The sequence below is a fragment of the Lampetra planeri genome, unplaced genomic scaffold, assembly GCF_965212315.1.
Source record: "Lampetra planeri unplaced genomic scaffold, kcLamPlan1.2.h2 scaffold_180, whole genome shotgun sequence".
Taxonomy (NCBI): domain Eukaryota; kingdom Metazoa; phylum Chordata; class Hyperoartia; order Petromyzontiformes; family Petromyzontidae; genus Lampetra; species Lampetra planeri.
In genome coordinates this window covers 63,066-89,151 of record NW_027614540.1, presented here as the reverse complement: position 1 = coordinate 89,151, position 26,086 = coordinate 63,066, and the positions used below count along the sequence as shown (strand labels likewise).

The window sequence follows — 26,086 nt, the reverse complement described above, 5'->3', positions numbered from 1 at the left end:
TGCCCTGTGTGGATGTAATGTGACCGCTACGTTGCATGAACAATGCTCTCATAAGCTTTGTCCAGACCACCATATCGAGAAATTGAACAACACGCAAGGGTGCTGCTGCTGCTGCTACTGCTCACATATGTCCTGCGTGGATGTCATGTGACCGGGACGTTAAAAAATGAGCAATGCTCTCAAGCCTCACTGCGCTGAGGATGATGAGTCCTCGGGACGAGGTCGGTCTGTAGTCGTCCGTTCCACTGCCGCCCAATGGGACGTCCGCAATTTTCAACCCTCTAGAGTTGTCGGCCTAAATCAAGGAGTCCTTCAAGGACTGCTGTATCGTGCCGTCTCGTATTTCACATCACCGTTGCATCGCGGCTCTTTGAAATCGTTTTTTTTCCTTCTGAGATGGTGGTCTAGGCAAGGCTGAGAGCGTAGCACACTCAGTGCGCTGGTCACATTGGCGTGCGTGCAAGGCACGCGAACGGCAGTCGCATCTTCCCGTTGCCTGCGAGCAAACGCAGCTTTGCGTGTTGTTAAAGCTCGTGAGTTTGTGGTCTAGGCAAGGAGTTGGTGGTCTAGGCAAGGCTGAGAGCGTAGCACACGCAATGCGCTGGTCATATCGGCGTGCGCGCAGGGCACGCCAACCGGCCAACGACAAGTCAAGCGCAGCTTCGCGTCTTGACGACGAGCTGAAGCGTGACGAACATTTACAGTCTAAATTATGAACAAAATGGCAAAAAAAACATTTGCCTATGCAACGCTTACAAAAAATACTTGTTTAACAACCCGTTGGGGTTTCTTTTTTTTCAGCCGTGTGTCTGTATAGATGCCAGGTGGGCATACTTGAAATGCGCGGCGTTTATTGCATATACGCGAAGAAAACCTCGCTTACGTCAGTTTCACCACGATAATATTGCAAGAGTAACTCTCCGGCCCTCGGAAGCGATGTCACCAAGTCACATATGTACATGGTAATAAAACAACGTTATATATACACACACACACACAACGCTTAAACAGAGCGACAAACGGAAGGGTTCCTGCGCCATCGTCTCGACTTATAAAACTACATTTGTATAAAACACCTGCTTCAAATCCTTGTTCCTCCAAAATCTTTCCCCCCCAAGGTGCAAACATGTCCTGACACATGTTATTTGGCGTATTCCGATCGTATGTTTGTGTGTGGCGGTCAAAGGCGGAGAACAGGAACAGCGGTAGCAGAGACACCGACGTGGGAACGGGAGATGACGACGAATGAGGCAACGTGACGATTATTTACATCAGACGCCCTTGAACCTTTTACTGCAACCCTGCACCCCTTTGGTTCTGAATCGTTAAAAACAAAAAGCATGTTGATAAATACACGGACTCCCCTCTACTTACGAATAAAGTTAGGTTCCAGAGGTCTGTTCGTAAGTCGTTGTTTAATCTCCTGTAGTTGCCACTGGTTCTTCGCGTTTTGCAGATGTAGATGCAACTGGTTCTTCGCGTTCTGCAGATGTAGATGCAACTGGTTCTTCGCGTTCTGCAGATGTAGATGCCACTGGTTCTTCGCGTTCTGCAGATGTAGATGCCACTGGTTCTTCACGTTCTGTAGATGTAGATGCCACTGGTTCTTCATGTTCTACAGATGTAGATGCAACTGGTTCTTCACGTTCTACAGATGTAGATGCCACTGGTTCTTCGCGTTCTGCAGATGTAGATGCCACTGGTTCTTCGCGTTCTGCAGATGTAGATGCTACTGGTTCTTCACGTTCTGTAGATGTAGATGCCACTGGTTCTTCATGTTCTACAGATGTAGATGCAACTGGTTCTTCACGTTCTACAGATGTAGATGCCACTGGTTCTTCGCGTTCTGCAGATGTAGATGCCACTGGTTCTTCGCGTTCTGCAGATGTAGATGCTACTGGTTCTTCACGTTCTGTAGATGTAGATGCCACTGGTTCTTCATGTTCTACAGATGTAGATGCCACTGGTTCTTCGCGTTCTGCAGATGTAGATGCTACTGGTTCTTAATGTTCTACAGATGCCACTGGTTCTTCAATTCCGCTTTCGAAAGTGGACAGCATTGCTCAATTGAAAAGCAACATCAGCTCGTTGGCTCCATTCAACGTTTTAGTCTCCGACGCAGGAGAACGGTGTTGGCCCGGCAAGCTTTCAGGTAGTCCGATGGGACCCCCCTCTCAACGCTCATCCACCTTTAGAGACTCTTCGCTGCGGGCCTCAACGCCGCTCCCGTCGCGTACCCACCACCCCCCCCCCTGCCCCGCTCGTCGATCATCACTCACGGGTCTTTCAGTCCGTGCACACGTTCAGCGTCGTCGTTTTACGCACTTCGAGGCAGCCAGGAGCGGTCGCTACCACTCACTAACTTTCTGCAATGCTTAAGAATATCGCTATCTTTGCGGTATTCTTAGACACGAATTTGTGCAACCCCCCCCCCCCTACCCCCATACTAAATAGCTCACGATCACTTCTCTCCGCCTTTAATTTACCAGGTTGAGAGCTCTCTCGCTCTCGAGGGAGTCTAATTATTTTTTTAGGGAAGCGTGGATTAAAAGCAATTGTTTACAGGAAGGAAAACGGTAACAATTGCAGTCAAAACAAGTGCACTAGAAACGAGCATCTAAAAAGTTTACATTTGGCGATGTTGCTGGTGGGTTTTTTGTTGTTGTTGATGTTTGAATTCCAAAAGCCACGCAGTTAGAATGTGCCCAAACATCAACTGAAAAGATGGAAATTTAAATCCGTTCAGTGTTGGCAGACGCCGTGAGACTTCGTGTCGCTACCAGCGTTGCTGCTTACGTTTTGAACTTTTGCTAATTTTTTTATTGATGCTTTTAGCTCATTTGTACCGCTGCGATTTGTATTTGTTTTATAGGTTCTGTATTATAATCTTGTTTTGAAGCTTTCGTGACTGCAGGAATCCATACTCTTTGGTTCTTTCGGTAAAGTCACGTAGGTAAATAAAATAATAGATCACGACGTTTCGATCGCAACACAAGCAACCATCATCAGGTGATGACGGTCGCTTGTGTGTTGCGATCGAAACGTCGTGATCTATTAGTTTTCTACCTACGTGACTTTACCGAAAGAACCAAAGAGTATGGTCTGCATATTCTTGGCCCTTTCGGTAAAGTCACGTAGTAGGGAAAGAATAAAATAATAAAACAATAAAATTCTCACGACGTTTCGATTGCAACACAAGCAATCATCATCAGGTGTTAAAACCACAGCAAAAATGTTTTTGCTGTGGTTTTCAAACCTGTTTTTATTATTTTATTATTTCCCTTCTACGTGACTTTACCGAAAGAACCAATAATATGAATCCCTGCAGTCACGAAAGCTTTAAATCGAGAATTATTTTATTGTTTTATTTGTATTATTTTATTACTTCCCTTCTACGTGACTTTACCGAAAGAACCAATAATATGAATCCCTGCAGTCACGAAAGTTTTAAATCGTAAGAGTATGGTCTACGTTATATTATTTTATATTTTTAGCGGCAACTTTCTCTGCCCTGGTCCCTTTACCCTCGGTTGCTGCCTCTTGCAGCTCACAGATGTGCACACTACATATCAACATTAAACAATCGCGCACTTACATTATAAACACACACCCACTTGTCCATAATACAAACTTTTTTGGGATATTGGTCGCGTAAGGCTACGTGTTAAAACACACGCCACTTGTTTGGCTGTACAGAAATTCGCTCACTTTTTAAACATACCCACACTAACATTGGCACCTTAACTGTCATATGCACTACTAATTAACGCACATCTCCCCACACTGTACGTATTAATACACACGTACTTGCATACACATTGAACACAAACCACACTTGTAACACGTACATTTGCATTACAATACAAACATCGGAAAATACGCGCGCGTTTTAAAAACGCACGCAACTTATACGTACATCTACATCGAAGCGCGCACATTTACACAGACACACACAGACACTCACCCACTGCTCGCACACAAAGGTGGAGAAGGAAGCAAACGCAACACAAAGCGACCACCTGCAATGCACAGCCCCTTGCCTCCGGGCAACAACTGCCTCTATCTGTCTTCTTGGTTCTTTCGGTAAAGTCACGTAGAAGGGAAATAATAAAATAATAAAAATACAACATAATAAAATAATTCTCACGACGCTTCGGCCACAACGCAAGCAGCCGTCCTCAGGTGAAGAACAGGTCTGTCGGAAAGACAGCGTCTGAATGAGAACAGGTCTGTCGGAAAGACAGTGTCTGAATGAGGACAGTGTCTGAATGAGGACGCTGTCTTTCCGACAGACCTGTTCTTCACCTGAGGACGGCTGCTTGCGTTGTGGCCGAAACGTCGTGAGAATTGTATTTTATAGTTTTATTTTTATTATTTTATTATTTCCCTTCTACGTGACTTTACCGAAAGAACCAAGAAGATGAATCCCTGCAGTCACGAAAGCTTTAAATCGAAATTTAACTGCCTTTATCTGGTCACGAGCGCTGCCCCCCCCCCCCACCACCTCTGCCAAGTGTGCCAGGCCCTTTTCCTGCATTGCCCCTCAAAGGCGTGGCCATTCACTTCCATCGAATATTCGACCTCGGTTTGTTTAAATCCCCACCTCAAGACACTGAATTGAACGTCCATTGTTGGACTCCGTGCGCTGGTAGCTTCCTCAAGAACTGAACGTTCAAAGCCTCACTCCGTGCGCTGGTAGCGTCCTCAAGAACTGAACTGAACGTTCAATGTCTCACTCCGTGCGCTGGTAGCGTCCTCGAGAACTGAACTGAACGTTCAATGTTTCACTCCGTGCGTTGGTAGCGTCCTCAAGAACTGAACTGAACGTTCAATGCTTCACTCCGTGTGCTGGTAGCGTCCTCAAGAACTGAACTGAACGTTCAATGTCTCACTCCGTGCGCTGGTAGCGTCCTCAAGAACTGAACTGAACGTTCAATGCTTCACTCCGTGTGCTGGTAGCGTCCTCGAGAACTGAACTGAACGTTCAATGCTTCACTCCGTGTGCTGGTAGCGTCCTCGAGAACTGAACTGAACGTTCAATGCTTCACTCCGTGCGCTGGTAGCTTCCTCGAGAACTGAACTCAACGTCCAACCTTTCACTCCGTGCGCTGGTAGCTTCCTCAAGAACTGAACTGAACGTTCAATGTTTCACTCCGGGCGCTGGTAGCTTCCTCAAGAACTGAATTGAACGTTCAATGTCTCACTCCGGGCGCTGGTAGCTTCCTCAAGAACTGAATTGAACGTTCAATGTCTCACTCCGGGCGCTGGTAGCTTCCTCAAGAACTGAATTGAACGTTCAATGTTTCACTCCGGGCGCTGGTAGCTTCCTCAAGAACTGAATTGAACGTCCAATGTCTCACTCCGTACGCTGGTAGCTTCCTCAAGAACTGAACTGAACGCCCAATGTTTCACTCCGTGCGCTGGTAGCTTCCTCAAGAACTGAACGTTCAAAGTCTCACGCCGTACGTTGGTAGCTTCCTCAAGAACTGAACTGAACGTTCAATGCTTCACTCCGTGCGTTGGTAGCTTCCTCAAGAACTGAACTGAACGTTCAATGCTTCACTCCGTGCGCTGGTAGCTTCCTCAAGAACTGAACGTTCAAAGTCTCACGCCGTACGTTGGTAGCTTCCTCAAGAACTGAACTGAACGCCCAATGTTTCACTCCGTGCGCTGGTAGCTTCCTCAAGAACTGAACGTTCAAAGTCTCACGCCGTACGTTGGTAGCTTCCTCAAGAACTGAACTGAACGTTCAATGCTTCACTCCGTGCGCTGGTAGCTTCCTCAAGAACTGAACTGAGCGTTCAATGCTTCACTCCGTGCGTTGGTAGCTTCCTCAAGAACTGAACTGAACGTTCAATGCTTCACTCCGTGCGTTGGTAGCTTCCTCAAGAACTGAACTGAACGTTCAATGCTTCACTCCGTGCGTTGGTAGCTTCCTCAAGAACTGAATTGAACGTCCAATGTTGGACTCCGTGTGCTGGTAGCGTCCTCAAGAACTGAACTGAACGTTCAATGTTTCACTCCGTGTGCTGGTAGCGTCCTCAAGAACTGAACTGAACGTTCAATGTTTCACTCCGTGCGCTGGTAGCGTCCTCAAGAACTGAACTGAACGTTCAATGTTTCACTCCGTGCGTTGGTAGCGTCCTCGAGAACTGAACTGAACGTTCAATGTTTCACTCCGTGCGCTGGTAGCGTCCTCAAGAACTGAACTGAACGTTCAATGTTTCACTCCGTGTGCTGGTAGCGTCCTCAAGAACTGAACTGAACGTTCAATGTTTCACTCCGTGCGTTGGTAGCGTCCTCAAGAACTGAATTGAACGTCCAATGTTGGACTCCGTGTGCTGGTAGCGTCCTCAAGAACTGAACTGAACGTTCAATGTTTCACTCCGTGTGCTGGTAGCGTCCTCAAGAACTGAACTGAACGTTCAATGTTTCACTCCGTGCGTTGGTAGCGTCCTCAAGAACTGAACTGAACGTTCAATGTCTCACTCCGTGCGTTGGTAGCGTCCTCAAGAACTGAACTGAACGTTCAATGTTTCACTCCGTGCGCTGGTAGCGTCCTCAAGAACTGAACTGAACGTTCAATGTTTCACTCCGTGCGCTGGTAGCGTCCTCAAGAACTGAACTGAACGTTCAATGTTTCACTCCGTGTGCTGGTAGCGTCCTCAAGAACTGAACTGAACGTTCAATGTTTCACTCCGTGCGCTGGTAGCGTCCTCAAGAACTGAACTGAACGTTCAATGTTTCACTCCGTGCGTTGGTAGCGTCCTCGAGAACTGAACTGAACGTTCAATGTTTCACTCCGTGCGCTGGTAGCGTCCTCGAGAACTGAACTGAACGTTCAATGCTTCACTCCGTGTGCTGGTAGCGTCCTCGAGAACTGAACTGAACGTTCAATGCTTCACTCCGTGTGCTGGTAGCGTCCTCAAGAACTGAACTGAACGTTCAATGTCTCACTCCGTGCGTTGGTAGCGTCCTCAAGAACTGAACTGAACGTTCAATGTTTCACTCCGTGTGCTGGTAGCATCCTCAAGAACTGAACTGAACGTTCAATGTTTCACTCCGTGTGCTGGTAGCATCCTCAATAAAGCCTACTGGGTGTTTAAAAAGAAATGCAATCATTGACCCTTCCGCCACCTGAAATGAAAACTGGACACAAGAGACGAATACAATGCGTGTGTGTGCCCCCCTCTCTACGATCTATACCGCGGATCCTTGAAAGTGCCTTTAAAGAAAAATTACCACAGACTTTGACGGGGGGGGGGGGGGGGAGAAGGCGGGGTGGGGTAATAAATCTAATTGCGGCTATCGGAGTAGAAACACGAGACAAAAAGGAATCCGCCCGCATCTCACGCAGAAGCAGCACGATGATTATCGTGTCAGGGAACGGCCCCATGGAGGCGGACATCGCAAAGCTACCCTCATAGCGCTCCCTCCCCTCATTCAAGTGATGCTCTGGCCCACATGGAAGGGTCCGCGGAAGCAGATGTAGCAGGGCTACATCTGAGATCCCTCCTCATTCAAGTGACCTCTGGTACACACAGAACGGTTCGCAGAAGCAGACGTCAGAGAACTACCTCCAAGAAGATCCCTTCAAGTGACATCTGGGAGGAGGGGGGGTGGGGAGTGCATGGATTTAAGAAACTTTGAAATCACGTGCCGGGAGACATCGAATCAAACCGGCGACCGCTGGATTGGAGCTCTCAGTTTGCTGTGAACCATTACACCGCTGTGGCAACGTCCCGTTCGCATTACGGGCATCTCAGACGTGCCGTGTCTCTGATGATGATGAGAGAGACGCAGACTCCAAATATACAGCAGCAGGCGTCGTCAAGGTCGGGATCGAACCCACGACCTCCTGTGTACCAGGCGAGGTAGTCAACATCTCCTAGCCACCGTGATGATGATGATGATGATGAGAGAGAGACGTAGACTCCACATATACAGCAGGCGTCAGGGTCTGGATCGAACCCACCACCTCCTGTACACCAGGCGAGGTAGTCAACATCTCCTAGCCACCGTGATGATGATGATGATGATGAGAGAGAGACGTAGACTCCACATATACAGCAGGCGTCAGGGTCTGGATCGAACCCACCACCTCCTGTGTACCAGGCGAGGTAGTCAACATCTCCTAGCCACCGTGATGATGATGATGATGAGAGAGAGACGTAGACTCCACATATACAGCAGGCGTCAGGGTCTGGATCGAACCCACCACCTCCTGTGTACCAGGCGAGGTAGTCAACATCTCCTAGCCACCGTGATGATGATGATGATGATGAGAGAGAGACGTAGACTCCACATATACAGCAGGCGTCAGGGTCTGGATCGAACCCACCACCTCCTGTACACCAGGCGAGGTAGTCAACATCTCATAGCCACCGTGATGATGATGAGAGAGAGACGTAGACTCCACATATACAGCAGGCGTCAGGGTCTGGATCGAACCCACCACCTCCTGTACACCAGGCGAGGTAGTCAACATCTCGCCACACGGCACCCCGACTCTTGCCGCGCATCTTCGTGCTGCCTCCGAGTATTTTTGGGGGGGGGGGGGGGGGGGGTTTTTGGCGTGAGCGTAAAAATGTTGCAAGAACGAGAAAAATAAACCTTTCGTGGAAAAATAAAAAAAGTTTCGTTTTCAAAAATAAAAAAAACCTCCCCGAGGAGGGGAACGTCGCGATACGAACGTCGCACGATCCAAAGGGAGACGACCTTGATCAGACGTTGTGACGTGGCACCACCGTCTGTCCGTCCCCCATCTCTGCGCCATCCCCAGAGACGACGACAACGCATCCCACGGACCGCACGTTCGATATCGTCGTGAGGACACCACTTGCAACCGTGCCGGGGAGGTGTCGCGCGCCCTGCGGATGACGTAACGTTCCACCGTCACTTCCCGTCGGTGACATCACTTCCCGGCGACGACGACATCACTTCCTGCCGACGACATCACTTCTTGGCAACGATGACATCACTTCTTGCCGCCGACGACATCACTTCCTGCCGCTGATGACATCACTTCCCGGCGACGACGACATCACTTCCTGCCGACGACGACATCACTTCCCGGCGACGACATCACTTCCCGGCGACGACATCGCTTCCCGCCGATGACACCATCACCTCATGACGCCGCCGACATCACTTCCTGCCGCCGTCGACATCACTTCCTGCCGGCGACGACATCACTTCCTGCCGGCGACGACACCACTCCTTTGCGTGCCGCGTCCAACGACGTGAAATTGCCCCATCGGCGGCAAATCCCGCCGATGACGGTCACACGCCCGCGCAGAGTCTCGATTCCACCGTCGCCGTGACAATGACGTCACATGGCGGAGGGGCGCGAGGCGGGAGTGAAGGGCGGCAGGAAGGTGTCCGCTTTGGGGGCCTCCGGTTGGGGTCCCGAGGGGGGCACCTTTTGTGGGGGGCTGCAGCTCCCTCCACTCTCCAGGCTGCTCCACGATAGGCTGGGGGGGGGGGGAACGGCGGGGACACAAGAGTGAGACGCAAGCGGGCTTTGTGTGAGAGACACGGAGATAAGACAGAGACACACGGGGGACACATGAGAGACACGGGGGGGGGGCGTTGTGAGAGACATGGAGACACACGCGGGACACACACAAGAGAGAGACACAAGGGGGCGGTGTGAGAGACACGGAGACACGTGGGAGACACACGGGGGACACACCAAAGAGAGACACAAGGGGGCGTGTGTGAGACACTGAGACACATCTTCCAGCCACCGTGATGTTGATGAGAGAGAAAGAGACTCAAACTCCAAATATACAGTAGCAGCAGGCATCGTCAGGGTCGGGATCGAACCCACGACCTCCTGCGTAACAGGCGAGGTAGTCAACATCTCCTAGCCACCGTGATGATGATGATGAGAGAGACGCAGACTCCAAATATACAGCAGCAGCAGGCGTCGTCAGGGTCGGGATCGAACCCACGACCTCCTGTGTACCAGGCGAGGTAGTCAACATCTCCTAGCCACCATGATGATGATGATGAGAGAGAGACGCAGACTCCAAATATACAGCAGCAGGCATTGTCAGGGTAGGGATCGAACCCACGACCTCCTGCACACCAGGCGAGGTAGTGAACATCTCCTAGCCACCGTGAAGTTGATGAGAGAGAGAGACGCAAACTCCAAATATACAGCAGCAGGCGTCGTCAGGGTCGGGATCAAACCCACGACCTCCTGTACACCAGGCGAGGTAGTTAACATCTCCTAGCCACCGTGATGATGATGATGAGAGAGAGACGCAGACTCCAAATATACAGCAGCAGCAGGCGTCAGGGTCGGGATCGAACCCACGACCTCCTGTGTACCAGGCGAGGTAGTCAACATCTCCTAGCCACCGTGATGATGATGATGATGAGAGAGAGACGCAGACTCCAAATATACAGCAGCAGGCATCGTCAGGGTCGGGATCGAACCCACGACCTCCTGCACACCAGGCGAGGTAGTTAACATCTCCTAGCCACCCTGACAAGCGGGGGAGGGTGGGTAGGCACGTGGGAGAGGCGGTCGGGGATGCGTCAGAGACACCAGGGAAAGGAGTCGGGCACCTTGGAGACTTGCGGGGGGCGGGGTGGGCGTTCACTTTGACGCGAGGACGTCACTCGGGGGCCGTACCTGTGCGTGAGCGGGTGAGGCATGATGGGGAATTCTGGCGAGGTGGAGAGTAAGGTGGCGGCGGCCGCGGCGGGGCCTGTGAATGACCTCTTAGAGGGCATCTCGTTGCTTGGATCGACTGCACGCACAAAGACGACACGCCAAGACAAATATCTCACCCAGCCACGCTTCCCCGCGTAGCCTTGACGAAACTGTTGGATCTTGATTTGAAGCTTTCGTGACTGCAGGAATCCATTCTCTTTCTAGATTTGAAGCTTTCGTGACTGCAAGGATTCATACTCTTAGTTCTTTCGGTAAAGTCACCATGTAGGTAAAAAATTGAAATTAAAATTAATAAAAATAAAATGATAAAAATCACGACGTTTCGGAGGCAACACAAGTCTCCGTCATCAGGTGGGACCGTCACAGCCAAATTTACTGTCTCAAGTGAGGCAAAAATTCCAAGAGACAAGCTCTTAAATACAACTTCTTGGTTCTTTCGGTAAAGTCACGTAGAATGGAAATAATAAAATAATAAAAATAAAACATTAAATAATTCTCACGACGTTTCGGCCACAACGCAAGCAGCCGTCCTCAGGTGAAGAACAGGTCTGTCGGGAAGACAGCGCCTGCAGTCACGAAAGTTTAAAATCGAAATTTAAAGTCACGTAGGTAAAAATAAAGAATAAAATTGAAGTAATAATAGAAATAAAATAATAAAAATCACGACGTTTCGGAGGCAACACAAGTCTCCGTCATCAGGTGGGACCGTCACAGCCAGATTTGCTGTATCAAGTGAGGCAAAAATTCCAAGATGCAAGCTCTTAAATACAAGTTAAGGGGGTGAGGGAGGGAGGGGCTTATGTGAATGTGGTAGCCAATGAATGGAACGTGTTGGGGGGGGGGGGTGGGCAGGGCTAAGAGAGAACAACATTAGCACAAGTCGTACCCGGTGTTGGTTGACAATCCAAATACAAAAAGGAGAGTGCTGTTAAACGCTGGGGATGTCAACACTCGGTAAAGTAGAATAGTGCCCGTCAAATAAGATGGTCCAGATATGCGTAGTCAAGTCTTCTTTACGTGGTTAATAACATCTCTCCAATGATTTGTACCTAGGCCTTGGCAAGGTAAGGTAATTGTACCCTTTTTACCGGGTAAAAGGGTAAAGGTGTCGACATGCCGAGGGGTAAGGGTAAAGGGTAGGGTAAAAGGTAGGCTCGTTGCTTTTTCCGTTGCTTTTTACCTTTTACCTTACCTGCTAAAGGGTAAAAGGTAGGGTAGAATGATTGTATTGTGGTAAGGTAAAAGGTAGGGTGTAAAGGTAGGCTCGTTGTTTTTACACTTTTACCTTACCTGCTAAAGGGTAAAAGGTAGGGTAGAGTGATTGTATTGTGGTAAGGTAAAAGGTAGGGTAAAGGTAGGCTCGTTGCTTTTTACCTTTTACCTTACCTGCTAAAGGGTAAAAGGTAGGGTAGAGTGATTGTATTGTGGTAAGGTAAAAGGTAGGGTGTAAAGGTAGGCTCGTTGTTTTTACACTTTTACCTTACCTTGCCGAGGCCTATTTGTGCCCATCATGGCTTTACCGAAAGAACCAAAGAGTACGGATTCCTGCGGTCGCGAAAGCTTCAAATCAAGATGAAAATAAGAAATAGAAAATAATAAAATAGTGAAATAAAATGAAAATAAATTTGGTTTCATTTTCAATTAATTTTTTATTTTATTTGACTATTTTTATCGTGGTTTTTTGACTTTTATTTTTTATTATATTAATTTTAAAATGTATTTTTTTTGTTACGGATTCCTGCGGTCGCGAAAGCTTCAAATCAAGATAAAAATAATAAATAGAAAATAATAAAATAAGTTTGCTTTCATTTTCAATTTATTTTTAATTTTATTTGACTATTTTTATCGTGGTTTTCTGCTTTTATTTTTCATTATTTTAATTTTAAAATTAACTTTTTTGTTACGGATTCCTGCGGTCGCGAAAGGTTCATATCAAGATAAAAATAATAAATAGAAAATAATAAAATAATAAACATTTGCTTTCATTTTCAATTTATTTTTTATTTTATTTGACAATTTTTATCGTGGCTTTTTGCTTTCATTTTTTATTATTTTAATTTTAAAATTTACTTTTTTTGTTACGGATTTCCTGCGGTTGCGAAAGCTTCACACCCTCACAAAACGCTCGCACGTCGTCAGTGAACAGTGGGGGGGGCCCTCACCTTTACGCTTGAGACAGCCAAAGGTGCCGGGTCTCGGGCAGCTACCGGGGCTGTTACTCCTCCTCCTAGCGCCACACGGAGACACGGGGGCGGTTGCGGGGGGGGGGGAGAGGAGGGAGAACCAGTGGCATCTACATCTGCAGAACGTGAAGAACCAGTGGCATCTACATCTACAGAACGTGAAGAACCAGTGGCATCTATAAAACGTGAAGAACCAGTGACATCTACATCTGCAGAACGTGAAGAACCAGTGGCATCTATAGAACGTGAAGAACCAGTGACATCTACATCTGCAGAACGTGAAGAACCAGTGGCATCTACATCTGCAGAACGTGAAGAACCAGTGGCATCTACATCTACAGAACGTGAAGAACCAGTGGCATCTACATCTGCAGAACGTGAAGAACCAGTGGCATCTATAAAACGTGAAGAACCAGTGACATCTACATCTGCAGAACGTGAAGAACCAGTGGCATCTATAGAACGTGAAGAACCAGTGGCATCTACATCTGCAGAACGTGAAGAACCAGTGGCATCTACATCTGCAGAACGTGAAGAACCAGTGACATCTACATCTGCAGAACGTGAAAAACCAGTGACATCTACATCTGCAGAACGTGAAAAACCAGTGGCATCTACATCTGCAGAACGTGAAGAACCAGTGGCATCTACATCTGCAGAACGTGAAAAACCAGTGACATCTACATCTGCAGAACGTGAAAAACCAGTGACATCTACATCTGCAGAACGTGAAGAACCAGTGGCATCTACATCTGCAGAACGTGAAAAACCAGTGACATCTACATCTGCAGAACGTGAAAAACCAGTGGCATCTACATCTACAGAACATGAAGAACCAGTGGCATCTACATCTATAGAACGTGAAGAGCCAGTGGCATCTATAGAATGTGAAGAACCAGTGGCATCTACATCTGCAGAACGTGAAGAACCAGTGGCATCTACCGTGTCATGATGGAAATGTTAAGGCTATGGGTGGGGGGTGGTGATCTTCGTCTTTGTACGTACGTGCGTGTGTACGTACGCGTACGTATGTGCGTGCGTGTACGTGCGTGCGTGTACGTGTGTGTGCGTGTACGTACGCGTGTGTACATGTGCGTGCGTGTACGTGTGTGCGTGTACGTGCGCGTGTGTGTACGTACGTGTGTGCGTGTAACTGGTGCTGCTCACTCACGCAGGCTGCGGCCTCCGCTGGAAGAACGCTCCCCCCCCTCCACTCACCACCGCCTGCTGCAACGACGGAGCAAACAGCTGCTACGGAGACACGGGGGGGAGGTGGATTGGGGTTGGTGGTGGGGGGGAGCAGGGTTACGACTTACACACACACAAACACGCGCGTCTGCGTGCGTGTATTCGTGTTAGCATAGTTATGGGGAGCGGTAGTTGTAGCGGTAAGCGCTACGAAGCCGGCTGTGACCCGAGTTCGATTCCCGCTCACGGCCAACACCGCCAGTGACGATTACCTGAACCGGTCCTGGGCCTCCCCTAGGTCGACTCGGCCCCAAACGGGTACCTGGTGCGGTGTGCAGTAAACATCGCCACTGGGGAGACAAAGGCGGCCGGGAGTGGTGCTGGCCACCCACCCCCTCGTGTGCCGCCGTGCCGGCCTTCGTAGGTGCTCGCTAACAGCACTTGCCCCTACAGTCTGTTAGAGGCTACACGGGGGACCTTTGTCTGTGTCTATAGGTGCTGCTCAAAGTTCAAAGTTCATGTATTAGGTGTAGCCCTGTGAGCCATTCGGCTCTTGAATCGGGTGCAACCGCAACAAACAAAAAAACATGAACAAGAAAACATCTTAAAGTGACTATGTGCAAACAGAAAATCCAAGTGCTCGCTACTAACAGCACTTGCCCCTACAGCCTGTTAGAGGCTACACGGGGGACCTTTGTCTGTGTGTCTATAGCTGCTGCTCGCTACTCACAGCACTTGCCCCCACAGCCTATTAGAGGCTACACGGGGGACCCTCGTCATTGTTACCCGGCCGAAGGCGCGAGTGTTCGACGACGATGCCGACGACGCCGCAGCCGCTGGGCACGACGGCGGTGGAGGTGGTAGAGGTGGTGGGAACGAGTCGGTGCGTCGCTGCGCCGACACGGTAGACGCCGGTGCGGCCGGCCTCTCCGTGTCGCACATCTGCTCGCACTGACGCACCGCCGGCGACGACGCACACAGGACGACGACACCGTCACCGTCATCATCATCACCAGAATCATCATCACCACCATTCATCATCATCGCCGTCGTCACCGCCATCGCCGCCATCACCACCATCATCATTATCACCATCATCACCACCGTCACCGCCACCATCATCACCACAATCACCACCATCATACCACCATTGCCATCACCACCATCATCACCACCATCATCTACATCACCATCATCTACATCACCACCATCATCATCATCATCACCACCATCATCACCACCATCATTATCATCACCACCATCACAATCATCATCATCACCATCATCACCACCATCATCATCACCATCACAATCACAATCATCACCACCATCATCATCACCACCATCATCACCACCATCATCATCATCACCACGACCATCATCATCACCACCACCATCACCACCATCATACCACCACTACCACCATCATACCACCATCACCACCACCACCATCAACATCATCATCATCATCATCATCGTCGTCGTCACCGCCATCGCAGCCATCACCACCATCATCATTACCACCATCACAATCACCATCACAATCACCATCACCACCACCACCATCACCACCACCATCACCGCCATGTGGAAACTTATAGTAGCGTCAAAATACTCGAGATGCTACGTGACTATTTTTATATTTTACCAGGTGAGGCTCCACTCAGCTGCGATGCAGCGACTCGTTTTTTCAGAAGCGAAATGAAATCAGCTCAAGCAAGTGACTGGTTACCATCCTCACGTGGAAATTTTAATCAGCAAAAGGAACTCAAAACGTGAAATCGATTCTAAATGTGGAGGGGAAAACCGGAGGACCCGGAGAAAAATTAACGTGACTACGCGGGGAGAGTGATTCGCAAACTCCAAATATACAACAGGCATTAGCGGTAGGGTTCGAACCCACGACCTCCTGTATACCAGGCGAGGTAGTTAACATCGTGCCAAAATACAAGCATTGTCAGCATCAACACACAGCAACCGGTTAGTGCTGTACTAGTAACGAATTGTAAATGTCGTAGTGGGTTTAACTCTCCAACACACAGCAACCGGTTAGTGCTGCACTAGTAACGAATTGTAAATGTCGTAGTGGGTTTAACTCTCCAACACACAGCAACCGGTTAGTGCTGCACTAGTAACGAATTGTAAATGTCGTAGTGGGTTTAACTCTCCAACACACAGCAACCGGTTAGTGCTGTACTAGTAACGAATTGTAAATGTCGTAGTGGGTTTAACTCTCCAACACACAGCAACCGGTTAGTGCTGTACTAGTAACGAATTGTAAATGTCGTAGTGGGTTTAACTCTCCAACACACAGCAACCGGTTAGTGCTGTACTAGTAACGAACAAAAAAACCTCTTATTAAAGATGCTCCCCACCCCTCTCCACTCTGCTGTCTGGATATGAAAGTGCCCCGCCAAAAACATGGATCTCCAGGCTCCCCCTGTCAAATAAATGCCGAGCTCGCAAGCCTCGTAGGTTGGACATCTCCCTAAGTTCACCACGCGCCCCGTGGCGACCACCGCCGATCAGACGTGCCGGCCGGGCCCGATATGGCCGTTGTTTCGCAGCCGCACCCCAAGCGAGCGAGGGATGAGGTCACGGCATCGCCTGCCGGGGTAGGGGACGCTCACCAGGGAGAAGTCTTCCCAAGGCTGGCCGACCTGCATGGCGGCCTGCACGTCTCTGTCGAAGCGGCAGACAGGGCGAAAGAGCACACGCAATTATTACACGGCGCACGTACGCAGAACATCTTTCACACCGATAATTGTTTTTTTACCCTTCTATCTGGCAACAAAACTGACACCTTTTTTACAAGGAGTCATGTTTGCATAGACCACAATACCTGCAGTCATAATGCAAACAAAAAACATAACTCTGATAATGTATGCACTGTCATTGAAGTTGATTGGTCCACACCTGAGACAGCTTTGCTTAGAGCCTAGTCTCACATGGGCGCACCTGTGCGCCTTTTGGCGGTAGGGTTCGAACCCACGACCTCCTGTATACCAGGCGACGGACATCCCCGTTCATTCACAAACTCCAAATACACAACAGGCATTAGCGGTAGGGTTCGAACCCACGACCTCCTGCATACCAGGCGACGGACATCCCCGTTGATTCACAAACTCCAAATACACAACAGGCATTAGCGGTAGGGTTCGAACCCACGACCTCCTGTATACCAGGCGACGGACATCCCCGTTGATTCGCAAACTCCAAATACACAACAGGCATTAGCGGTAGGGTTCGAACCCACGACCTCCTGTATACCAGGCGACGAACAACCCGGCGTTTCGCAAACTCCAAATACACAACAGGCATTAGCACTAAAGGGTTCGAACCCACGACCTCCTGTATACCAGGCAACGGGACATTCCCGTAGATTCGCAAACTCCAAATACACAACAGGCATTGGGCGGTAGGGTTCGAACCCACAACCTCCTGTATACCGTGCGAGGTAGTTAGCATCATGCAAAAATAGAGGAATTGTCAGGGTCAGAATCGAACCCACGACCTCCTGTATACCAGGCGACGGACATCCCCATAGATTCGTCCGCGACATGGGACTGTCTGCGGGGTGTCCCTTATCGATCGGCGGGGGGGGGGGGCGTTCACACCACAGTTGAGAGAACCGTTCGGTTTCTGCTGTTGCTGCTGATTTTTTGCCGTTTGTCGTTGGGCCTGGCGGGGAAATTTAGGTCGACGCTCACCTGTCTTGGGCAGTGGACTCCCTGTTCATCACGTCCATCCCCTCCTCCTGAGTCACGGGCAGGGCGGTGGGGGGGGGGGGGGGCAGGGGGGGGGGGCGCAGGGTAGTCGGGGAGGTAAAGCGTCAGTAGGGCAGGATCAGAGGTCGCAAACGGGTTTTGATTCCTTACCCGTACCCGGCCGCACCAGGGTCGCAAATGGGTACCCGTACCCGGCCGGATACAGGTAGCCGTATCCTACCCGTACCCTACCCGAAATGAGTGACAAACGGTGACTCACCAGTGACTCACGGCCTACCCGTACCCGTACCCGGCCGGGTACGGGTAGCCGGGTATCGGGTAGGGTACGGGCATCGGGTACGGGTAGGGTACGGGTAGGGTACGGGTATCAGGTAGCCGGGTATCGGGTAGGGTACGGGTATCGGGTACCCGGTTGCAACCTCTGGGCAGGATGCCCCCCTGCTCTCTATCGCTCTCTCTCTTTCAACAAACTATGAATCTGTTCTCGACTGCAAGCGATTTGACGTGCCCTTTCAAGGGCTCGATCGATCGCTCGTTCCGACAGAGCCTGGAAAGTTAACCCCCGCCCCCCACCTTTCGTTGCCCTGAAAAAAGCGAACTTCATGACACTCAAACGATGGACATTGGCACCGTAAAGACGCAGACGACGTTGGAACGCCCATGACATTAATTTTGATGCCGTTAATCGAGGCATCGATTGATATTTACCGTGCCGACATCGGCCCCTCATTAACAGCGGAATGGTCGGTAAGCGAACACATTCGGCTCTTTGGAGGCACTACATTACTATACACTACACTATATACTACACTACACTATATACTACACTATATACTACACTATATACTACACTATACACTACACTACACACCTCACTACGTTATACACTACATTATACACTACACTACTATACACTACACTATACACTACACTACACTATACACTACGTTATACACTACACTATATACCACACAACACACTACACTACATTATACACCACACACTACACTACATTATACACCACATTATACACATCACATTATACACTACACTATATACTACACTATACACCACACTACACTATACACTACATTATACATTACACGACATCATACACCACACTACATTATACACCACGCCACACACTACACTACATTATCCACTACACTACTATACACTACACTATATATTACACTACACACTACACTATACACCACACCTCACTATACACCACACTATATTATACAACACATTATACACTACACCACATTATACACTACACTACATCATACACTACACTACAAACTACACGACTCGACACTACGCATTGGGCTCTATGGAGGCCCATCTTTAAGCGATGAGTCGTTAACGGGGGTGGAGTTAACAGGGGTTCTGCTGTACTGTGGGGTAGGGTGTGTGTGTGTGTGTTCAACTTCTGTCGCACCGTACGTAGCCAGCCGCGCTACCCAGAGGTGCGGGAGAAGTTCAACAAACTACAAACAAAACGAGTTTGTCAATCTCGACGACGATTTAAAAGTGGCAACACAGCACCCAGTGGCGTCCTAACATCGGACGGAAGAGAGCGTTCCAGACGGCCGCAGAAGCGGCGCGTCCGAAAGCGTCGCGGTGAGCCCCCTGCCACTACCCGTACCCTACCCGTACCCGGCCGGGTACGGGTAGGGTACGGGTATCGGGTACCTAATTGCGACCTCTGGGATGAAGCCATGTTGCAGGCGCGGGTGGGTTCATTCTAGGAACTTGAATTGTGAGAAGAGACAAGACGTTGGGAAATGAGTGACAATCACGGTGACTCACCAGTGACCCACGGCCTACCCGTACCCGGCCGCACCAAGGTTACAAACGGGTACCTGTATCCGTACCCAGCCGGGTACGGGTAGCCGGGTATTGGGTACCCGGTTGCGACCTCTGACATGGGGTCACGGGCGAGACGGGCGAGGGAGACCGTGGGTCTCACCAGAGAGTGTCCCCCCGAGAGGCTGATGCTGTTTCTGCGCTGGCGGGGAAAGCCGGGCATGGTGACCTGGAAGCTCTCGCTGCACGGACACGGGAGAGAGACACACGCAGAGTGAGACACGGGGGAGACACACGCAGAGTGAGACACGCAGAGTGAGACACGGGGGAGACACGCGCAGAGTGAGACACGGGGGAGACACACGCAGAGTGAGACACGCAGAGTGAGACACGGGGGAGACACACGCAGAGTGAGACACGGGGGAGACACACGCAGAGTGAGACACGCAGAGTGAGACACGGGGGAGACACACGCAGAGTGAGACACGGGGGAGACACGCGCAGAGTGAGACACGGGGGAGAGACACGCGCAGAGTGAGACACGGGGGAGAGACACGCAGAGTGAGACACGGAGAGAGACACGCGCAGAGAGAGACACGGGGGAGAGACACGCAGAGAGAGACACGCAGAGTGAGACACACAGAGTGAGACACGCAGAGTGAGACACGGGGAGAGACACACGCAGAGTGAGACACGCACAGAGTGAGACACGGGGGAGAGACACGCGCAGAGTGAGACACGGGGGAGAGACACGCAGAGTGAGACACGGGGGAGAGACACGCAGAGTGAGACACGGAGAGAGACACGCGCAGAGAGAGACACGGGGGAGAGACACGCAGAGAGAGACACGCAGAGTGAGACACACAGAGTGAGACACGCAGAGTGAGACACGGGGAGAGACACACGCAGAGTGAGACACGCACAGAGTGAGACACGGGGGAGAGACACGCGCAGAGTGAGACACGGGGGAGAGACACGCAGAGTGAGACACGGAGAGAGACACACGAAGAGTGAGACACGGAGGAGACACACGCAGAGTGAGACACGGAGAGAGACACGCGCAGAGAGAGACACGGGGGAGAGAAACGCAGAGAGAGACACGCAGAGTGAGACACACAGAGTGAGACACGCAGTGAGATACGGGGGAGAGACACGCGCAGAGTGAGACACGGAGAGAGACACGGGGGAGAGACACGCAGAGTGAGACACGCAGAGAGAGACACGCAGAGTGAGACACGCAGAGTGAGACACGGGGAGAGACACGCAGAGTGAGACACGGGGGTGAGACACGCGCGCAGAGTGAGACACGGTGGAGAGACACACAGAGTGAAAAATGCAGAGTGAGACACGCAGAGTGAGACACGCAGAGTGAGACACGCAGAGTGAGACACGCAGAGAGAGACATGGGGGAGAGACACACGCAGAGTGAGACACGGGGGAGAGACACGCGCGTAGAGTGAGACACGGGGGAGAGACACACACGCAGAGTGAGACACGGTGGAGAGACACGCAGAGTGAGACCCGAGAGAGACACACGCAGAGTGAGACACGCACCGAGTGAGACAGAGACGCTGACCCATGCCTACTGAGGGTATGGGTTCAAGCACTGGGTCTGGATGTCTTTATAAAGTGTGGGTTCATGATGGCCATGTCAGAGACACTGACCCATGACCTCTGAGGGTATGGGTTCAAGCACTGGGTCTGGCTGTCTTGATAAAGTGTGGGTTCGTGATGGCCATGTCAGAGACACTGACCCATGACCTCTGAGGGTATGGGTTCAAGCACTGGGTCTTGATGTCTCTATAAAGTGTGGGTTCGTGATGGCCATGTCAGAGACACTGACCCATACCTCTGAGGGTATGGGTTCAAGCACTGGGTCTTGATGTCTCTATAAAGTGTGGGTTCGTGATGGCCATGTCAGAGACACTGACCCATGACCTCTGAGGGTATGGGTTCAAGCACTGGGTCTTGATGTCTCTATAAAGTGTGGGTTCGTGATAGTTATGTCAGAGACACTGACCCATGCCTGCTGAGAGGGCATGGGTTCGATCACTGGGTCTGGATGTCTTTATCATGTCCACTCTTCACGCAGACTTCAAAGTCGACAGTGTAACGCCTTCAACTTCTTTAAACTCGTTAAAACCCGCGCTGACAAGTTCAAATAATAATCTAACAGCAGCAACTGCGGTCTCAAATGCAGATCGCGATAGGTGAAAGTGGCGGTAGGAGTGGTGGTGTAGGAGTGTGTGGGAGTGTGGGGGGGGGGGGGTGCGATAGGAGTGTGTGGGAGTGTGGGGGGGGGGGGGTGCGATGGCTCTACACCAACGGGGTACGGTGCACCTCGGCCGGCAGAGCCCGCTAGGAAAGGCCGTAGGCTTCCGTTTTGGACGGGGAGGGGGGTGGTGGAGTAGGCCTGAATTTTATTTCTTAACATTTTTACATTTTCACGAACCCAAATAGAATCGGTCGTCTCACCAGGCGTTGTTGATCATGGGCAGGCTGTTGGAGCGTCGAAGGGCATTCTCGGGCATCGATTCGCCGCAAAACTCCAACTCCATGCACTCCTGTGCCATCCTGAAAACTCGGTCGCTTAAACCTGGGCGGCAAACGCCGTTGCACATAATCCAAAAAGCGGCTCCGCTCGCCGTTTGTTTCAAGGTAAAAAAGGAGCGAGGGAAAGAGCGATCGTTTTAAAACGTCGACTTCTAATCGCGAAATGTGTTGGGCAACGTGAAAAAGCAACGATAATAAAATTATAACGCGTCAAAAAAAAAGTTAATTAAAATAATTTCGTAAATGGCCACACGTTCGAGATGACTCGTCAAGCGGGAGTTCTCCCTCAAACCTCTCTCTCTCTTTCTTTCTCCTCACGCCGCTTAAACTTTCTAAACTTTTTCGTAAGATTTTACACATATATGTGAAGCATTACACGTGAAACAAAACACCGCGGGAATTAAAAACGACGACAAAAAAGTGAAACGCGGCGACTCGCTCAGGCGGCCCGCGGGGACCGATAACTTTGCTGGGGCTCAACTTGTGGAGGAGCCCGCTGCGTTTAGATATCCCACTTCGCTTAAGAGGCCTCGTCTCTTACCCCCCCCCCCTGGTCCCCCCCCCTCGCCCCCCCCCCCTGCCCCCCCCCTCGCCCCCCCCCCCCTCGGTCCTTACCCCCCCCCCCTCGTACCCCCCCTAGCCCCCCCCTCGTCCTCGCCCCCCTCATCCCCCCCCCCTCGTCCCCTACTCCCCTCCCCCTCGTACCCCCCTAGTCCCCCCCCCTCGTCCTCGCCCCCCCCCTACTCCCCCCCTCGTACCCCCCCGTAGTCCCCCCCCCCTCGTCCCCTACTCCTCCCCCTCCTCGTACCCCCCTCTCGTCCTCACCCCCCCCCCTCGCTCCCCTCGTACCCACCCCTAGGTCCCCCTCGCCCCCCCCCTCGTCCCCATCCCCCCCCCTCGCTCCCCTCGCCCCCATCCCCCCCCTCCCCATCCCCCCCTCGCCCCCCCTCGCCCCCCCCCTCGTCCCCCCCCCCAAACCCCCTACCCCCCCTTGCCCCTCATCCATACGTTTCAACGCGATCAGTATTCGCAGTCTGCATAGGCAAGGGGGGGGGGGTCCTTTACACCTGGTGTAAGAGGCTGATCTTTATTTATTTTATTTTAAAACTATAAACAATGTCATTTTGTTTCTTACACCAGGTGTAAAGGCCCCCCCTCCCCCTCGTCTCCCCCTATCCATACGTTTCAACGCGATTATAATTCGCAGTCTTCATCAGCGAAGCGGGGGTGATTGGTCTTTCATAACCTTATTTTAGAACTAAGCTGTTATTTGTTAAATCTTACACCAGGTGTAATGCCCCACTGAACTGCTATGTAGGAGCTATTTTTTTTACTGGTAGGAACCTCCTGGTTACACCAGCCCACAGGGGATTATTCTGTCCGTCCGTCGTGCATCCAAAAATGGGAGGGGTGGGGCTGGGTGGAGAGGGGAGGGTGGGGAGGGTGAGGAGGGGCTGGGTGGGAAGGGGAGGGTGGGGAGGGGCTGGGTGGGGAGGGTGGGGAGGGGCTGGGTGGGGAGGGTGGGGAGGGGCTGGGTGGGGAGGGGGGGGCTGGGTGGGGGGGTGGGAGGGGTGGGGCTGGGTGGGGAGGGGCTGGTCACCCCGTGGTGCCCTTATAAAACTCAACGTTTCACCTACTCACGCCGGCTTGTGCCCGCCCTCACAGTCGGCCATATTTGCGGAATACACTACGCCGCCGTTGACCCTGGCAATTGACCGAGCAACCCAACGTCCCTACCAGCTCCCTCCGCAGGAATGTGTTTTATAAGTGGACTTGGTTATCGCAAATGATAATAGCTCAGCCAAGTGGCTTATCATGTAAAACATTATAGTAACAGTCAAATACTCTGCATACTATTTCACTATATTTTTTATTTCACCAGGTAATGCCTCACTGAAATGCAATAAAGTATCTGTTTTATTCAGAAGTTGGCCTGGCTATAACAAATGATAGCTCAGTGGAGTGAGCGTATCATCATCATTTAGAAACTTGTATCAGCAGACAATTACTCTAAATACTTTTAAACTGTAGTAATAGGTTTTTTACCCTTTCAACTGGTACAAAAACTGACACCTTTGTACGCCTTTTGGCGTCATCTGGTCCAACACCAATGGAGACTAGGCTCTAAAAAAGCTGTCTCGGGTGTGGACCAATCAACTTCAAGGACAGTGCATATCATTATCATTATCAGAGTTGTTTCTTTTTGTTTGCATTTTGACTGCTTGTGTTGTGGTTATTGCAAACATGATGCCTTGTATAAAGGTGTCAGTTTTTGTACCAGTTGAAAGGGTAAAAACCTATTACTATATTTTGCCACTGGTAAAGGAGATGTCTCATAGTATAGTGCTTTTAAACTTTTAAACTATTTTTTTCATTTCATCAGGTGTAAGGTCCCACTGAGCTGCTATATAGTATAATAATAGGGGTTTTCCCCCTTTTTCTGGCAACAAAACTGAAACCTTTTAACAAGGAATCATATCTGCAATAACCACAATACATGTGTCTTCAAAATGCAAACAAAAAACCACCCTGATAATATACATTGGTACCTCTGAGATCGAACTTAATTCGTTCCAAAACCGTGTTCGAACACCGATTTGTTCGAACACCGAATCAATTGTCCCCATAAGAATGAATGGAAATAGCATCGATTGGTTCCCCACTCAAGGATGCTCCTATTATGGTCCATTTTTACACAAAGTGTACAATATTAAAATACAGTACAGTACATAAAAGCATTAAAAAAACAAGCAACACATTTATAATTCATAGAATAAATGAACATTGAACTTCACTTTACCTGTAGTAAGGAGAGTGGATGGCTTCGGTGGAAGGTGGTGAGGAGGGGGGAGGAGGAGGAGGTGTCAGTGTTTCTTGGAAGGAGAGTCCCCCTCCATAAAAACGAAACCTTCCTTTGTGGCTTATCACTGCTACTAACCTTTTCAGGAGCCATTGTGTATGGATAAACACAAAAAAAACCACTAAAATAAATTAAATTAACGAAAAAGTTAACGGAGCGATGATAATTGTTTGTTTACCCTTCTATCTGGCAACAAAACTGACACTTTGTTTTTACAAGGAGTCATGTTTACATAGACCACAATACCTGCAGCCATAATTTCAAACAAAAAACATAACTCTGATAATATATGCACTGTCCTTGAAGTTGATTGGTCCACACCCGAGACAGCTTTCCTTAGAGCCTAGTCTCACATGGGTTGGACCAGATGACGCCAAAAGGCGCACAACTCAAAGACAATGCACCATCAGCGTATGAGAGCTCGGGGTAAGCATTGTAACAAGTATAACCCGTAAAAACAAAGTTTTCACTATAAATCCTTTATATGCGTGGCGGCTAGAGTCCTCTCGTCCTCTGGCTTGAGATGGCTGCCACCTATTGGTCAGATGATTGCATGGCAGCATTAAGCAATTGGTAATTAAATATAATATTTTTGTCCTAAAAAGTGTAAAATTTTGGAAAAACATTTTCACGAACATTAATTGTCACGCACAACGAGTCTGTGTGGAAAATGTCAGCTCGATTGGATCACGGGAAGTGGGTTAAAAAACGACCGAAAGATTTGCACGGTCCTAAGCAAGCAAGCAAGTGAACTTAATATAAAGGATTTTAAAAAGGTGTCAGTTTTGTTTGCCAGATAGAAGGGTAAAAAAACTATTATCATATTTTTTACTGGCAAATGAGGTTCCAATGGTGTTAACGGAACGATGTTTTGCGGGTCTGCACTGGGCGAGAGCTACGTGTAAACTGGGTCAATCGCCTTTGTCCCTGGTTACGCGTTTCGGCCCAAACAGGTTCTTTCCAGTTGTTCGACCTCCGAATTTTTGTTCGATGTCCGGGGACAAAAAATGGTCGAAAATTTTGTTCAATCACCAAATTGTTCGAGTTCTGGAGCGTTCGATCTCCGAGGTTTTAC

General features: G+C 50.0%; 1 protein-coding gene across 2 annotated transcripts; it reads right to left on the bottom strand.

Moving 5' to 3' along the window:
* Positions 1 to 4,312: 4,312 nt before the first annotated feature.
* LOC144739944 (PABIR family member 2-like) lies at positions 4,313 to 22,635 on the bottom strand. 2 transcript variants are annotated; one of them, XM_078622824.1, is made up of 9 exons: positions 22,074 to 22,635; positions 19,762 to 19,840; positions 17,769 to 17,815; positions 16,689 to 16,740; positions 14,845 to 15,009; positions 14,042 to 14,121; positions 12,850 to 12,914; positions 10,646 to 10,763; positions 4,313 to 9,473 (listed from the first exon to the last, which is right to left on the bottom strand). In XM_078622824.1, the coding sequence occupies exons 1-9, from the start codon at positions 22,217 to 22,219 to the stop codon at positions 9,332 to 9,334; spliced, it is 894 nt and encodes a 297-aa protein (XP_078478950.1). In that variant the 5' UTR covers positions 22,220 to 22,635; the 3' UTR covers positions 4,313 to 9,331. The 2 variants fall into 2 exon arrangements, with proteins under 2 accessions (XP_078478950.1, XP_078478951.1); XM_078622825.1 differs by having other exon boundaries at positions 14,042 to 14,118.
* Between the last annotated feature and the right edge of the window lie 3,451 nt (positions 22,636 to 26,086).